General features: G+C 38.0%; 1 protein-coding gene across 3 annotated transcripts in view; it reads left to right on the top strand.

The window, feature by feature from the left end:
- Positions 1-16,300, top strand: part of LOC135481870 (CUB domain-containing protein 2-like) — a 179,022-nt gene that overhangs the window by 62,321 nt on the left and 100,401 nt on the right. Inside the window, exon 1 of one of the 3 annotated variants that reach the window (XM_064761621.1) lies at positions 11,641-12,243. The exons of the other annotated variants lie outside the window; for them this stretch is intronic. Within the exon in view, the coding sequence (XP_064617691.1) occupies positions 12,235-12,243 (9 nt within the window). The 5' untranslated portion in view covers positions 11,641-12,234. Of the gene's footprint in view, positions 1-11,640; positions 12,244-16,300 lie in introns of those variants that run through there. 3 annotated transcript variants of the gene reach the window in all.

Raw genomic sequence — 16,300 nt, 5'->3', positions numbered from 1 at the left:
GGTGCTTGGCAGAGTCACAGGTGTTTGAGAAAGATTATGAAACCTTATCTCAATTTGATCCAGAGCCATTTAAAATTTGTAACATTACATATGTGACAGTTCTTTGGAATTGATTTATAATGTTAACGACTGCGTCCACCATCTTTTAATTTACTGCATAGTCTCCAGATAATTGTGCAGTAGCCTACTTGGCTAGCATATTGAACAAAACTGCTGCAAACTGTCTGCCTTTATGTTAGTTTCTGTAACAGTTATGACACTACAGATAGTTACATTGTAGATCAGACGTCTTTCAGCATCAACTGTCATGGTCTTGACCAGTGAGGTTTGGAATCCAACTTTCCTACTTTGGGTTTAGGTCAGGAGTTGTCATGCACTTTTGAAGGCCAGTAGTTTACTTGGCACATTTTGGTCTGGCCCCCACAATGATAAAAGTGACCAGTGTTCTGTGTGTGAAAAATTCACGTGTACAGCGTTCAACATCACCTATCAAATAAATAAATAAATAAATAAACAAATTTCAGCATCAAAGCATCAAAGTGTCTCCTTCATTTGGCTTAGATCTGCCTCATTGAGATGGAGAAAGGATATGTCTAACAGTAAGTTACACTTGAGCTACCTATAGTTCATTTATGGGTTATGTTTATGTGTGTGTGATTCTGTGTATCTTATTATACCTACATGTAGCTATGACATGAATAAGGTTTTAGTAAACATAAACCTTCAGCATCTTGAGCAATTTTGCTTTGGTTATGTAATTCGAACAAGAAGTAGACTCTAGGCAACATTCCTTAGCACTTGCAGCACTGAGCACTAGCATGTATGCAAATTAAGGGAGAAATCAAGGAATATGGCGGAAAGAAGGAAATTCTATCCCGGTGGACAATATCCTCTGGTGGCGCATTTACCCATGGTCATCATTTTGTCAATTGTTGTTTGGAAATGTTACCTCAGCCAGTGAAAGGTGGAAAAATCTCCCTCCTCTCAAATGAGATGCTCCATGTTCACTTTAGTCACGGGCTTCGCACTGCCCTAATTGTCTGATATTCTTCACTGTTCCAACTGTAGACACAATTAAAGCTGTAGGCGACTGTATCTAATACCCCAATATTTCAAAGTGAGCCTTTGATTTGATCAGCTTTACAGAATGGAGGAAAAAGAATTTGCTGATTTTGCCAGGTATTTATCCATTCTGTTGATAATATCTTTTGTGAGTGTTTTCTTTTAGGGATGTCAAAAAAATCCTTCATAATATTTTCCTGTTATTTATTTTTTGTATATTTTGGAGTGTTGAAAAGACAGCAAATGTCCAAATCTTTACGTGCATATTTTTTGTAGGATGAAATGTTTACACACTTTGGCTTATCTTTGTTAATTAACTCAGATGTTCATCCATCTTGATATTTAATAGTAACTCAGGTGTTTTTTACATGTGCAAGCACAGCACATGGTTGCGACTTTTGTATATTTTCTGTGTAATACGCAAAGATGTGGCTTCTTGTAGAAGCTTTGCCTAAGCTGGTTGAAAGTAGGCAATGCAATTGTTGTACGTGTGGTCTTACCATGTCAAGAGTAAGGCGCAGAGTTGACCTGGATTATCCCCCCTGTTGTACAAAGCAGATGCGGCCCTTTAGCAGGCTAGAAATTCCACCAACAGCCATTCAGTATGGTGAACATGTATCTTGGCACACCAAAATCCAATTAAGTGGCCGCAGACCGCGGGCAAGTATTGTGTCAGATTGAGAATATATAGGAGGTGCCATCAGTCGGCTGGTCATTTATTTCTCCGCCATTGGGAACAAATTAGATTTCACAACAACTGCTTCCAAACAGAACCCAGCAATGAAAGTGTTTCCAAGAGAAATCACCCCTGGGTCAATCCAGGCATGATCCTCCTGTGAGGGACCGAGAGACACCAGCGAGAAAAGCCTGACCATGCGATTAATCTCCATCCCATAAACAATCTGTAGATATACCTACATGATCAGTGTCCTCCAGTCACTGTGTGTATCGAGTCTGTGGCCTGACAAAGATTGAAATAAAGTGTATGTACATTTACATGTGGGATGTTCTGGCTGTTGAGATCACAGTGCTTGTGTCTCTGTAACAGCTATGTGTGGACATGTGCATGTGACCAGCTCCGCTGAATAGCTAGCCTACATCCATTTGATTAGCTCTGGATTTGACCACTAAAGATGTGCTCGTTGGAGCAGCATTAAAAGCGGTACCCTTCATACGTTTGTAATATGACACTGACAATATAAGTAATTCCTTAAGAAAGATCCATGCTGGCTCCCTCTCCGGCCATAGGTGGATAAGTCTGTGAGCAACCTGCGGATGGTGGTGGATTTTTCCTCCCACCATAATGCTTGAAGTCATCGTATAAGTGAAATATTCTTGAGTACGACATAAAACACCAATCAAATAAATAGAATGAATTACGAAAGATCTATTTATAAGAAAAACCTAAGGTCATTATTTATGGCCGTTATAAGAAACTGTCACACAGGTACATTTATAACAAGATGGATGTTCAGAAGACTAGCCCTTATCACTGTTTATATAAAGTCCTCTTATTTGTTAATTCATCGGGAAGGGTTTTGTTTCCTGTTAGATAAATTAACAATGTCCTGTAAAACAGCACACCTCACTAAAATATCTGCAGAAACTGTATTAAAAAATACTTTGTGGACACAACACATTGGCCGAACCACTAATGACTTTATTGTTGATATCATTCATATACATATACAAACAAACTTTGCCAATCACCTAGGTTGTGTGGTAGCTACAATTACATGCTTGTACATACAAATTGTACATGTAGGTATGGGTATATTTCATGATGTTAATTACCTGTCCCAGCTAGTGATGTCATTTTGGGGAACTAAAGCAAAGGCCAGATTGGTTATTTTGTTATTAAAATATTCCCCTATTTGTGGAAGAGCTTGCCATTTGGCCATGTGCTTGTGCCAAGATCTGAGCAATAAGACATGAGGTAATCTAGATCAAAGGAAGATGATGTATTATGTGTATACTGTAGAAGAGAACTTGTGCATGCATATTATATAACAGTATTCAGTATCATCACTCACCCACGTTCAGCAGGTCGATCGACAGCTGGGTTGTGGCACAAGTGACAAGATCATATCAATGTCTAATCTCCTAGTGCATGAGGTCACAGGCTCCGTTATAGCTTTTCTTTTTTCCCTCCAATTCTGGAGATCTGTGAGGTACATGCAAGTACGTGGTGATTTCCTTCACCCATAAATCTGACTCAGTTGTATTAGTGGTATACTCTTAAGTGTAATGCCGTTTTGTGTGAGTTCAATTATAACTCTTGCTAGCTTCCTCGTGTAATGGAGATCTTACATAAAATAACACCATTTTCAGTGCAGATATTTTTTATGCATATAAAATGTGCGAACTCTTTTGTATTGATTTTGTCTAAAATGCTTCCATTGGTATCCATTGTAGTCCCTTGATTTTCAGTTGTATTTAATAATATTTAATATTCAAGTAAAATGTATTTAATATACAGGTAGAGTATATTTAATGTAATAGTAAAATATATTTAATATAGGAGTAAAATATACTTAATATACAAGTAAAATATATTTAATATTCAGGTAAAATATACTTAATATAGTAGTGAAATATATTTAACATAAAGTAAAATATATCTAACATACTAGTAAAAAGAACTTAAGTCAGCACTTACAAATACTTGAAATATCCACTATGGTATTACTGTTCAAGTAAATAAATAAATAAATGTAAGAGATCAGGGTCCATTTTCACAAAGCGGCGTACAACATTTTTTTATCATACATTTGTTGTGCGATATTTTGTTCATCACTCTTACTGCACTGTTGTCCTACATGTGCGATTATCATATATGTACAACATCTTTGTGAAACTTGGAATCTGGTAATTGGGTCATTTAACACAAAATAAACCATGAATACATGGACTCGTGTAGCAACTGACTCAATAAAATAATACATTTACATCAAGACATTTACAATTCTAGTAAGGGAATGAGTCAACATGAGAGCTAGGATCCATGAAGAGATTACCACTTCTAACAACTGAGTCAAGAGTGTATGAATGAAGACTTTGGCATTTGTAATAATGTAGTCAGCACAAGGGGATTTCTGAAGACATTAAACACTTCTAGTATCTTAATTAATTGAGTGTACACTGGAGAATTCATCAAGACATGGCCACATCTGTAGTAAATGACTCAACAGAAGAGCTAGAATCCATGAAGACATTGATTCCTATGCAGTAACTTAGTCAACACAAATGGATCCATGCACTAAGACAGTAACACCATCACTAATGTCAGCTCACAAGCCCTCTCACTGGCAATCAGCCAAATTTGGCGTCAAGTTGATGGTAGAGAAACCAAGTTCTGGTTCACTTTACCTTTGTATACAAACACTTGATTACATACAGCTTGTTCCTGCCTTATCAAAACATACAATTTGCTCAGTTCAGCTTCAGTTGCTTCCTCCAAACCCAAGGGCTTATTTTTACATCTGTTCTAACATACACAAGGCAAGCATTACATTTCAATTTTCCTCACACCAGCATCTTAACATTAGGGTGACCAGTTTACACACTGTTATTTTCTGTATTTTCACTACTGTAATTTTCTCAGTGTTTTGTCTTGAGGGATTTCATTGTAATCTTTGAATATACAATATGTTAGCTTTTTCCTGCAGGGCTGCAAAAGCCAGCATAAACGTGTTGTTTTGAGCATGATTTGATTGGGCTGTTTTAGTGTCTTAGAATTTCCGCACATATACATTAAAGCAGCTTGATCCTTGTGCTGTAAAAAGGTTGAGCCAATGAAAGAATATCATATAGTTTAAATGATACCCTCATGGACCACCTTAATAGTTCAAAACCTCTGTGTTATAATGTGCCCTAAAAGCTTGAGTCTCTCCCTCTTCCTGGGTATAAAAACTAAATGTAAATGTCCTTGAGCTTGGTGTGGTATCATTGGATCAGGGTGATGGATTGCAAAAAGTAGCCTTTGCTCTTTAAAGGTTTGCCAGTTTTTCTTTCATTTCATTGGATGAACGTTTAGGATCACATGGGGGATAAGGAGGTGAAGGTAATAAAATACCACACATCTGTAATTGGGTAATTAATAAGACGTTCTTTCAGTTTGTGAAGATAGGTTGAGAAAAATGAATTCATTTCCAGTCTCATGTCAAGCAGAATAATTGTGTTCATACGAGAGCGATGGGTTGAGCGTTCGTTTCAAACAGACAGAATTGAAAAACTTGAACGTTTTGCCCAGTATCTGGCTTGATGAATGGCCAAGCCTGATGTGGTCTGCGGGCATTAGGAAAAGTTTTTGTGAGGCAACATGCTGTCAGTTAACATAAACACATTCAATTAAGACAGGTTATCGCAGGCCACTCTTGTTTAACTGCTCATCCAGACCCTGCTGATGGAATCCCTGTTAAAACCTTAACTGTTCCTCAGATCTAATAGCCAAATGGAAGTTTTTTTTTTCTCCTCAGCAAAATATGTGAGGCAGACATCACTCAGTGAACGCTTCACAAAAAACCCGCCTCTGTCATTCTTGCACTTCCACATTCTGCTCATGATGGTAGTCTGTTAGTTTTTTTTTGTCATTGCCTTGTGAGGTAGAGGGCAGCTCGCAGCTGTAAACCAACCCCTTCAATTCTCACCGTCGTGTGGAATCCTTTAGAGTTTCTAGCATTCACCAAAGGCTTGGTGGCCAGACAATACCTTTAATGGTGTTATCCCAGAGATATAACACCATGTTGGGACAATGTTTTCTTTTTTCTGTTACAGCAGATGGTGATTTGCTTTGTTGTATCTACTAGGCCTTGTACTGCACTGAAGTGCTATTCCTTGTTGATCAGAAACCACAAAACCACCTCCTCCATTTATTCAACCATGTTTTGTTTGCATCTTTACCAGTTCTGTCAGGAACATATCAACCTTGTTTTGACTTGGTGTATGTTTCCGCTTATAATTACTTTATCATTTCATCTCCAGCACCTTCCATTTAATTCTGGTGCTTCTCAGCTGGGAAATGTCAGTTTAAATAAATGCTTTAATGAGAAAAATAGTACTGACTGGCATACAAGTATGTGCACATGTGGTGAAGGAAAGAACCAAGACTTACTGTATAGACCTAAAAAAACACTTACACACTTACACTGTAGCAAATGTGTTCTGACTAAATGAAGTGGGATGGCTCTAGTATCTGCAGTCAGTCAGCTCATGACCATTGATGCCACAGGCTCAAATGCAGCTGGAGTCATTATAGGTTTGGTAGGTACTTGATATACAGAGAGGTAGCTTTCTGACTCAGGTTTCCTCCATTCATACAAGGAAGCTGAGAAATTCCTGAGCATTAAACAATGATTAAATAAGATATATATATATTTGAGAGAATGTTTTTTGCATTCCCACGCTTTTAATCATAATTATATCTACTGACAGTGACATTTAGTTGATGCCATTGAATATAAACCTACCCTTGGAATGTGTGATAGAGCTTTTCAAATGATGTTAGTTTGGCAGTAGAAGTGAGTAACGTGCCAGATACTAAATGTTCCATGACTTTAAACTTCATGACTTTTGCATGGGATATGCTTGGATAAAGATGAACAGATAGTGTACCATAATCCCACGTGTATGGTTCAGTGAATTTTTGGCAAAGTCTTTAGGTTTCTGTCCAGTAATTGGATAATTTAAAATCTCCTACAAGAGACAAGCTGCCAAACTTGTTTGAACCATAAGGAGATGTCTGAACAATCTTGTCTTCATTAATCTATTGAAATTGGATGCGAATTCACTCGATTAGAACAAAATTTCTCTAATGCTCCAAACTTCTATTAAAACCCCTGATGAAAGACATCATATGTGATTCAGTTTTGGAGCCATTTAAATTCACATGTCTGAAAACATGATCTTTATGTTTTAACTAGTCAGTGGGTTATAGATGAAAGTTGGACTGTGGAGAAGGAAGTGCTTCTCATGTATAGACAGTTGCAATAAAAATCAGTGTGTGGCCTTGTACACATGTTGTCTGGGGATTGACTGACCTTAGCCTACCGGGGGGTTGACTTGGGCATAGACTGGATGGAGGAGACACCCAGTGGAGAACCCTACTGACTTCAGTTCAGAGTAATGTTCAGATTCATGGGCTGTCATGTCGTTTACCCCATTAACCTTGGCGCTCACTTAGATACCCTTTGTTCTTGTGCCAGATTTTATGGGTTTGGAGTAGCATGGTGCCACACATCTAGTCCGATTTGTTTGACCATTATCCTGTCTACACATAAACTGGTCACAGAGCTCATTCAAATTCAGTCCAAATCCACGCTATTGCCGTAGTGACCAGATCAGTTCCATAATATTCATGCCATTTTCGAACCAGCCATATGCTCTCTCTTGTCACCAAGAGGCCCCAAGTTTGGTGTTTAGATTGGTAGGCTGCTGTTTCGATTATTTTTTACTAGTTTTGGAGTCATTAGGGGACTCCTTACTCTACAGATCACGATCAGTTTTTCTGACATTATGCAGGGTTCATGAAGTACACCAGGAAATTGAGAACTGTTTTTGTTGCCAATGGCATTTCTAGTTTGCTTATGCAAGGAAACCAGAGAAAAGTGATCTGAGTAGCTTATGGTGTGTACAGGTGGCCATGGGACAAAGGGTCATGGGCCTGTAATAAAGGTCATCTAGAACCCTAAGGAACTGACGGTTCAAATTTTAAACCATTTGGTTCTTGGCATTGTCAAATGCTGACTTATTTGATTGTCTGGATCAGGGGTTAGCAGATTTCTTGATATCTTAAGTGTATTACACAGCTTCAATAAAAAAAACAATTTAGAAAGGTGATTTAAGATCTGTTCTACCCTCCTGGAAAAGTATGTTCCAGCATTAGCAATAATTTTGTTGTATAAGCTTTATTTGCGTATAAAATTGCCATCTTTTGTGTGAAATTTTAAGTCAAATACAGTCAACTGTTAAATTGACTCGACTGTGTAAACCATGCCACTGGTGTAAACTAAATAACTGTTGAATGATGAATTTATGGTCGTCTTTGACAATGTAACACTGTGGCATTATTATTCCTTTGTAATATACTTTGCAGTGTGTAAGCAGATGAACATTAGAGCCATTACTGCCATTTATCGATGTATAGTGTGTCCAATTTATCCCTTGGGACTATAAAAAAAAAATCCAAGACATCGATGCGTAGGAATTCCCACTTCAAGTCAGACATATGTGCGAGCCTTGCTGCTTTTCCCCCACATTTCATGCACTGCTTTACAATCCTTGTGTTCACTGTGAACACTCTGCATGTGTTTACCCAGAATTATGGATGTTAATGGTCGATTCTGTAATCCCCCATTTCCTGTAGAGCTTTCTCATAAGCAACGCCGTAAAGAATTCTTCACTCAGAAGCAATAATATTTGTTCCATTATTTCTCGAACGGTGTCACCTAAGAGCTGTGATTCTTGAATGCCGTTGCCAAATACATCATTCAACATTAATCGTTTCCATGGAAACAGTGATAAAACAGCAGCCTAAGAACAATACATCACTTTTCTCAGGATCTTTTTTTTGCCTGTACCAGACATCTAGTTTATATCTTGGTCTACGTAATTTTCTGCAATAATTTGAATCATGTTTCTGGAACTTGTCTCCCTGTTTTGTTTTTTTTTTGTACTTACTCCTAATCTATAATTTTGTGAATCTGATTTTTAAAGAGTCTTTCTTCTCTGTATTTTGATTGCAGTTGTTGGGTTTTTTTAACATTAACTGAATATCAGGTACAGGCTTTATCAGACACTCCAGTAATTGATATCGAAATTAATTATTAATGTTATGTTGTGTCACATTTCTCGAGTATTATTCTTTTTTACAAATACTCATTAATGATTAATTTGTCCGATTTTTTATGGAAGTGAAGAGTAGCACTTTTTTTCACACTCATGCAATGCCAAGGACCACAAATAAAAAAATATGACTTTGTCTCTCAGTATCCCGTATGGAGCTAATTAGATTTGACATGCACAAATATTTATTATTGCTTTTTTTTTTTTTAATGAGACTTTAGTTAGAAATGTTTCATTTTTTTGTTATTTTGCAAGTTCATTGTGCCCTTGAATGTAATTTATTGAGAATTCTGTCTGGTGTAGTTATAATTATGTGTTTATGACAGAATGATCATTGCTGAGAAATGCAGTGAATATATTCGGCTTTGTGAAAAGAATAAAAGTTCTATCAAACATAAGCAGTGTAAGTATGTTTAAATTAAGTATAAATTATAAGTTAACAGATAAACATAGTATGTTTTGGAAACAGAAGACTTTCAAAATTTTCTTGTAAATTTTTCTCTTGGTCTAACTGTTGTACCCCAGCTTATAGATATTTTCAGAGTAATGTTGAATTATATCCCCCATGTTGGATGTATGAACAGTTGCAATCAAAATGCAACTTAGATACAGATTTTTTTATTGGCAACTTATATTCTAGCAAGGTACATGATTTAAATGCTTAAATTGCAACCAGTTGCCAAAACCATACCCTGCGTCTTTCCAGTGTCATTAAAAACTGTTGACTGCTTCTCTTTGCATGGTTCTGCCCAAGTTCTTTGGTGGATTGTGTTATAGGTCTGTTTGACAATTGGCCTTGTTATTATTAACTTGGAACATCCTTATTTGTTGACGGCTGGTATACAAATGTCTATTTTGAGGCATAGATTCAAGTGGCCATGCATGCTTAAAAATTACATATTACAAGCAGACATGTATACCAAAGAACTTTAAGTACATGTAGGCTAACCTGAAGTTTCATTATGGTATAGGTCAGTCTGTTCTTATCCCTTGAGGTTCTAAAGACACTCTGTAAGAGATAATTGGACTATTTGCCCACTAAGCTTAATGGCCATCGGTTTAGCTTTTAGCTGCTGTATCTACATGCTCAATATACATGTACATATATTAACAGTGAGAGTGGACAGTCTACTTTGACCGCCAATAAATTTCTGGAGAGATCTTAAGGCAAGTGGACTAGCTACCATTGTGGTCAGTTCAGACCACACCAATGCGCCAGACTGACCATTTATCCTCAATTTCCTGCCATCTTAGCATGTTTAATTCATGTCTGAGGCCCGATCTTGCCGGAGATGGGCTGAGCTTCACACCTGTGTAATAGATGGCGATAATCTGCATCCACGTTCATGCCTACGGTGGCGCGCACCTCCATTAGGGGCCTTCGGAGTCTCGGACCAAGTGCTGGAGGCTTCTCTTGTGAGGCAGCGTGTGATTGCACTGCGTCAACGCATGGCCTCAATTACACCGTGTGATTGAGCTGAGGCTCTAGCTAGGATCAGCGGTATCCTGAATGCTGCTCTCGATGGTCTGCCGTCGCTTCGCTCGCTGCACACCAGTCTGTTGTGTCGGTACATGGAGGATGACCAACTGCCAGCTTTTATTGACAGCCTTCTCTCTATATTCCTCTTCTCTTTAAAACTGCCCTCCTTGTGACTGGTTTTAGCAAAGTCTCCCCACAGCTCTCATTAACAATCACTTGCCGTCTGAGGATAACATTTGCTGTTCTCTATTCTAATCCTGCAGAGACATTATTTTTGCCAAGTTCAGAATAGAAGACTGTAAAGTGCAAGGGAGATATCTAGTTTTGTGGCTGCTTGTTAAGCCTGTAGGTCGAGGCTATTGTTTTGTGGGAGATACCAAGGTTTAGATGTTCCTGGCTTTTTGGTCCGTGATTGCTTTGTCTCAATGGAAGTCCCATGACGGCCATTTGTGTCTGACGACCAGCGGTCAGCCAAGCACGGTTACCAGACAGTGTTGAGTCTTTGTCCTGAGCCAATGAGATTGTGTCAGCTCCCAGAATCAGGCGCACCTTTTGGTTAGAAGATCATGCTGAACAGGTTTGTAGTGGTAGACTGACCAGGACAACTATCACCCCATGGCTAATGAAGAGACCTGATTAACACCACCTGGATTCTTTAGCATCATTAGCCCACAGAGCTTTTCACACATGTGGAATATAAATCTTTTCTAACATTCTGATTGATTGCCTCTGCAAAAAAATTAAGTTGTTCTCTTTTTTTTTTATCCCCATCTTTTTCTCATTGCCCTTGGAAACAAAGTGGTTTCGTTTGTGATGATCTTGCCACATCAACACAGTCACTGTCAGGAGTTTCATGTGTATACCACTGCTGGTGATAAATTCCCCCCACTGCTTCAGCTGTTGATCATCAACTATTAGACAGGGGTTGCCCATTCAGAGGTGACCTCCCAATGGGCACAAGGTCAAAGATTTCGTATCATTTTGGCAGCCCTTGACATTCCCAGCATCTCAGCTCCTGTGGAGAAGGGTCTTACCACTTAGGTGCCTGGTTAGACAGTGATTCTAGGAACATTGATGTTATATAGATGATTGGCTGGCAGACATGCTGCTTGGCGGGGCTACTGTCCTGTGCTTAGGTGGATGTCTAGTTGGATCCTTCCACTTCTGCCCATGACTGGCTGCTGGTAGTGGAGAGGGAAAGTGGATAGCCTAACAAACCATCTGCAGCTGTTTACCGGAACCTTGGTTCCCACTCCTATATCCTCTCTGGGCCTAGGACGGAGGGGGCCAGAGTAATATTGGGCTTTGCTTTTTTTTTCAAGTTATGTTCTTTCAGAAGAAGAAAGATTACTGTTCCCTCTAGTCATAGATCTGAACTTTGGATTAACACTTCTGGGAAATAAGTCTTTAACTAATGTGCCCCGTGGTTGGGCTAGGAATCTCCAGTGGGTTACATGTGAGCCAAAATTGATTCTCAAGAATATTGCTGTGTTAGCCCTGAAGACATCTAAGGCTGGGGTTGTCTGGATGGATTCCTGTTGACATGGCAGCCCTCTGTAGACAGAGATGTGTGTAGGTGTTGTCCTGTCCATTCCTGAGGACAAGAGAAATGCCAGCTGACATTGTCACTTCTTCAGAATGTGTGCATGCCCCCAACAAGAGGGCCACTCTACAGTGACAACTGAACTGGCCTAGTCTAAAACTATGGGATTCCTATTACCACTGTAGAGCATAATGTGAGATGGCTCTCTAGCCGTTGACAGAGAAATTATACCAGTGCCAAACCATTGGAATTATTTTGAGCACAACTTTCCTTTGTGAAAGTTTTCGTCTATGAATTGTTATTCATTATGGACAAGGTAAGCTAATATGTTGTTAATGTTCAACTGACTTATTTACAGTGCGGCATGAAAAGTTTCTTAATACAAATGCACTTTATGATTTATTTGGCAACATTTGGTTTCTATTAACATTGTTTATGCCATGCTGTCAAATTTTTAAGTATCTGTTTAATATTACTGTCTATGTGGAGAGATTTACAATCAGTAGAGATATACAATTAATATGTGTCATTTTAGTTCTTAAAAAATGATTGTACATTATGATGGTAAAAAAACATATTTTTTTAACAGGTAATTGACTCTTTAAAAACTGAAGATCTATTTCAGGTATATTTATTGGTTATTTTGGTCAACATAAATCCATCAGTCTTCACTCACTCCATTACAGTTTGATCTGAACCAATTGTGATGTACCTTTACATGTATACAGAGTATATCAATATTAATAATATGAGTATTGTAGACAGTTGCTCTTGTAAGTCTGGACCGCAGCTGATTTCCACATGGCATCCTTTGTAAAACTACTCTTTCTTTGTGGAGGCAGAATAAATTTGTAGCATGTATATTCTCTGACAGGACAGGAAAGTTTTTTTTGTTTTTAAATTTTTAAGTTAAATAATATTCCAAATGGACCAGGTATAATTTGTTATGTGTGTGTATGTGAAGATTAATAGATGTGGCACGTCTCAGGCTTTTTAAGTGCCATGATGTCGTTCTTCAAGTGTTAAAAAAATAATATTCCATATATATATATATATATAATATATATTTGTGTCTGAACTGAAGTGGTACTTGCGTCCCATGAGTGTGATAAAGGAACAACTAATATTGTTCTGTTGAAGTTGCTGAGGCATATATATGTCTGGAGTAAAAGATGTGGCATTCCAAGATTTTGAAGGCACCATGTTGAGAATTTTAAAGAGCCGTGTACCTTGCTGTCTCTTTGGGTTGTAGAATTCCCCACAGAGATATATGAGGAAGATAGGCATCAGCTTCCCACCCAGGCCTGTAAGCGTATGAATCACCTTCCCAGATAAATATGCCGACAGAAACTGCGATGGGAATTCACTCGCCTTTCTTTTAGATTAACCTACATGTTTATCAGGACAGTTTAGCAAATTTTCTGACGTTCGCTGCCTTGTCAGAGTGCCATGCTAGATTGCACCTTTTGTGTTTCCACAAATGGACTCAAATGGACTTTGTGTGCTTGTTTTTGATTTGGCAAAGAGTAAAATGAAGAAAGGGCATACATATCTATCCTGGCTTTTGTGGATAAATAAACAGTTTGACTTCATAGTTCTTACATGTAACTTACAAAATGTTGAGGCTGTTATAAAACTTCTGGTTAATTATAAATCAGATAAAAACTCAACTAAGCTTCTGAATGAAAGTTTTCAATAAATGCTGGATTTCTACATTGCAACTGATTGTTTCCTAGAAGTTTTTATCGTGCCGATAGGTCTGGTTTAACATGGGCAGAGGTATAATTGTACATGAAATCCAATGTTATATTGTAACAAGAGTTTGGTCATGAGGAGTTGGAGTATGTAACTTCACCAAGGGGAAGTTGTGGGTGGTGGTGTAAATTCTGAGAATGCAAAATGCAAGTTCCTGGGTAATAGTTTTTCCCTTGCTATTTGACTAGAATGTGTTAGTTCATGTATCTTAGCCATAATCATCTGGTGACTGTGCTGTAAAAACATTGAACTATGGCAATTACAAATTTTTATTTTAAAATGTGAAAATTTTCAAAAAAATCTGATAGCCATCAAGCTTCACTGTTGAATGCAAAAATGCAAGCATCTTATTAAACAGTTTAGTAACAAGGGTGCAAAACTACAGTTATGACAAGCATTTTGTCTAATTGACACTTACACATGATAAAACTGACTGGCATGGACTGACAGTGGTATATTGTGATATATGGGCAAAGTTTGGTACACCTGCATGTACAAACCATCTTTCCATTAGAACAAAGGTTGAAAGCTTGCAATTCGTCTGGATAAGGACTGTATAAGATCATAGCAAATACCAATCGATCAATTTTAGTCTTTGTCATGTTGTTGGAGAAAACACAGCTGGCTGGATAGATCCTGGAGGGAGGTGAGAAGGCCTGTCTGTGTGGTACAACATACTCTGGCTGGGTGTTTGGGCTGGAGGCTGGGGCCAGCAACTCTGTGAAGTAGAGAGTTTGTTTGTGTTAACACTAGCTTAAGTGGGGACATCTGTGTTAGTGAAGATTTCAGGGGCTGCCTTTGAGGTGTTGAGCATTTATCTTACAAAGCTCCAAAAATATTGCTTTTAAGAGGTTGATGTTTAGAAACTGGTGTGACTTTGATAATGGCTTTGGATCAGCATTTGAAGAAGAACCTTTTCATATATGTGGAGGGCTCATTAATTGTATTAGGAATTCGAACAGTGTTTATGAACAGGACTGAAGAGCCTCATGTGGCTGTTAGGGTGCCTTTGGAGAATTCTGAAGACATGGACAAGGGCTTACTTATTGGAGCTGTTTGCACAGATGGATGTTTGACTTGGGAAGAATTTTATCTTGTTGGTCATCTTAATATCACATTTTCTAGTTTGTGAGCAAAATAGTTGATGTTTGCTTTTGTCAAGTCATATTCTATTCAGGCTTTGTGGTGTATGTGGAGCATTTGTCTTTAGTCTTTTTGGTTTTTATATCGAAAACAAGCAAGTTAAATGTGGCATATGTCTACAAACTTCACTTATGACTTCATTATTACAGAACATCCCAGTCCTAGGATTGAGCAGAAAAAGAGCAGGCATTGCCGGGATGCAAAAGAAGAGGCATGTTTAAAGAACTCAAATATTTACAAACTTGCCTTCACCAAGTTGCGGAAGTTACTGAACTTGTCGCTCCTTATCATAACTCAGTTGACATTTTAAGTTCCCTGACAAAGTGTGAAAGTTGACAAACACTTGATGACCAATGGGTGACCTGACACCAAGGTCTGCCCCAGTGGAAACTGTGCTACAGTCTATGAGGTCCCCAGCTGTGTGTCTGGGGTATATCATTACTGTATGGCCACTAATCTAGGAGGACATGGCTATGCTTGTCACCACACCATCTGATATGGAAACTGGCAGTTGGGTTAAATTCCAATTAATCATGAAATCAGTCAAATGCTCAAATATGTGGAAACTGAAGTTTTTTTTTTTTTTCAGAAGTGTTTAAAATCCAGGTGGTTTGTGGTTGGTACTTTTTTGTTTTCTTTTTTCTTGTTGTTTATTTTAGGTTTTCTATTATAAAGGGGTAACACACGTACGTATCTGTGCTATATATATGCTGTACATATATTCAAGTTATAATAAAGATTCCATTTAAAGAGGCTATATCTGTGATTTTGGCAAAAAAATAAATCAGCACTAATCCAATTATATTTTTGCTATTATCAAAGAATAGCCAAAATAATTACTTATCACAAAATATCAGCCTTTTATGTACATGTTACCTTTCAAAATCAGTAATAAAGCTCATAAAATTTATTAAGGATGTCCCATTACAACTTTTTTCAAACATTACAATCATTTTAACACTGTAAATAGTATGGGTGAGAGTCACTGAAGCCTGTGAGTTTTCTTTGAAGAATTTAAGGAAATAATTGCTCCAAGGGTTAGCTTTGCCTGACCATATTGTTCTACATAGCCACTACATGCTCGATGTCATGGTAAAATTTGATGGAGGGCACTTGTTACGTGATTTGGTCACATTTGGCAATTCCGTCAGCTTGCATTTATAGTTTGAGTGTATTAATTATTCACTCTAGCTCAATCACCATTGTTTTCCCTGGAGAATTTAACCCTCGTTGTGAACTTCCTTTGTTTCATGTCTATACGCCTTGGCAACTCCGCCAATGACTTCCACACCACATGCATAAATTATCGTGGCTTTAATTGGGGCTCATTTGGGGACTCTTTAACATGCATTAAATTACTGTTTGATGTGGCTTCTTTCAGCACGAAAGTCTAGGTACAGCTTGTGGTAGTCAGCCAACTTAATGCTATCAAGAATACATAGTCTTTTGACACCTCAAACTGACTAAAGAGAAGT

The sequence above is a fragment of the Liolophura sinensis genome, chromosome 1, assembly GCF_032854445.1.
Source record: "Liolophura sinensis isolate JHLJ2023 chromosome 1, CUHK_Ljap_v2, whole genome shotgun sequence".
In the NCBI taxonomy this organism is placed as follows: Eukaryota; Metazoa; Mollusca; class Polyplacophora; order Chitonida; family Chitonidae; genus Liolophura; species Liolophura sinensis.
This window is presented reverse-complemented; position numbering and strand designations above follow the sequence as displayed.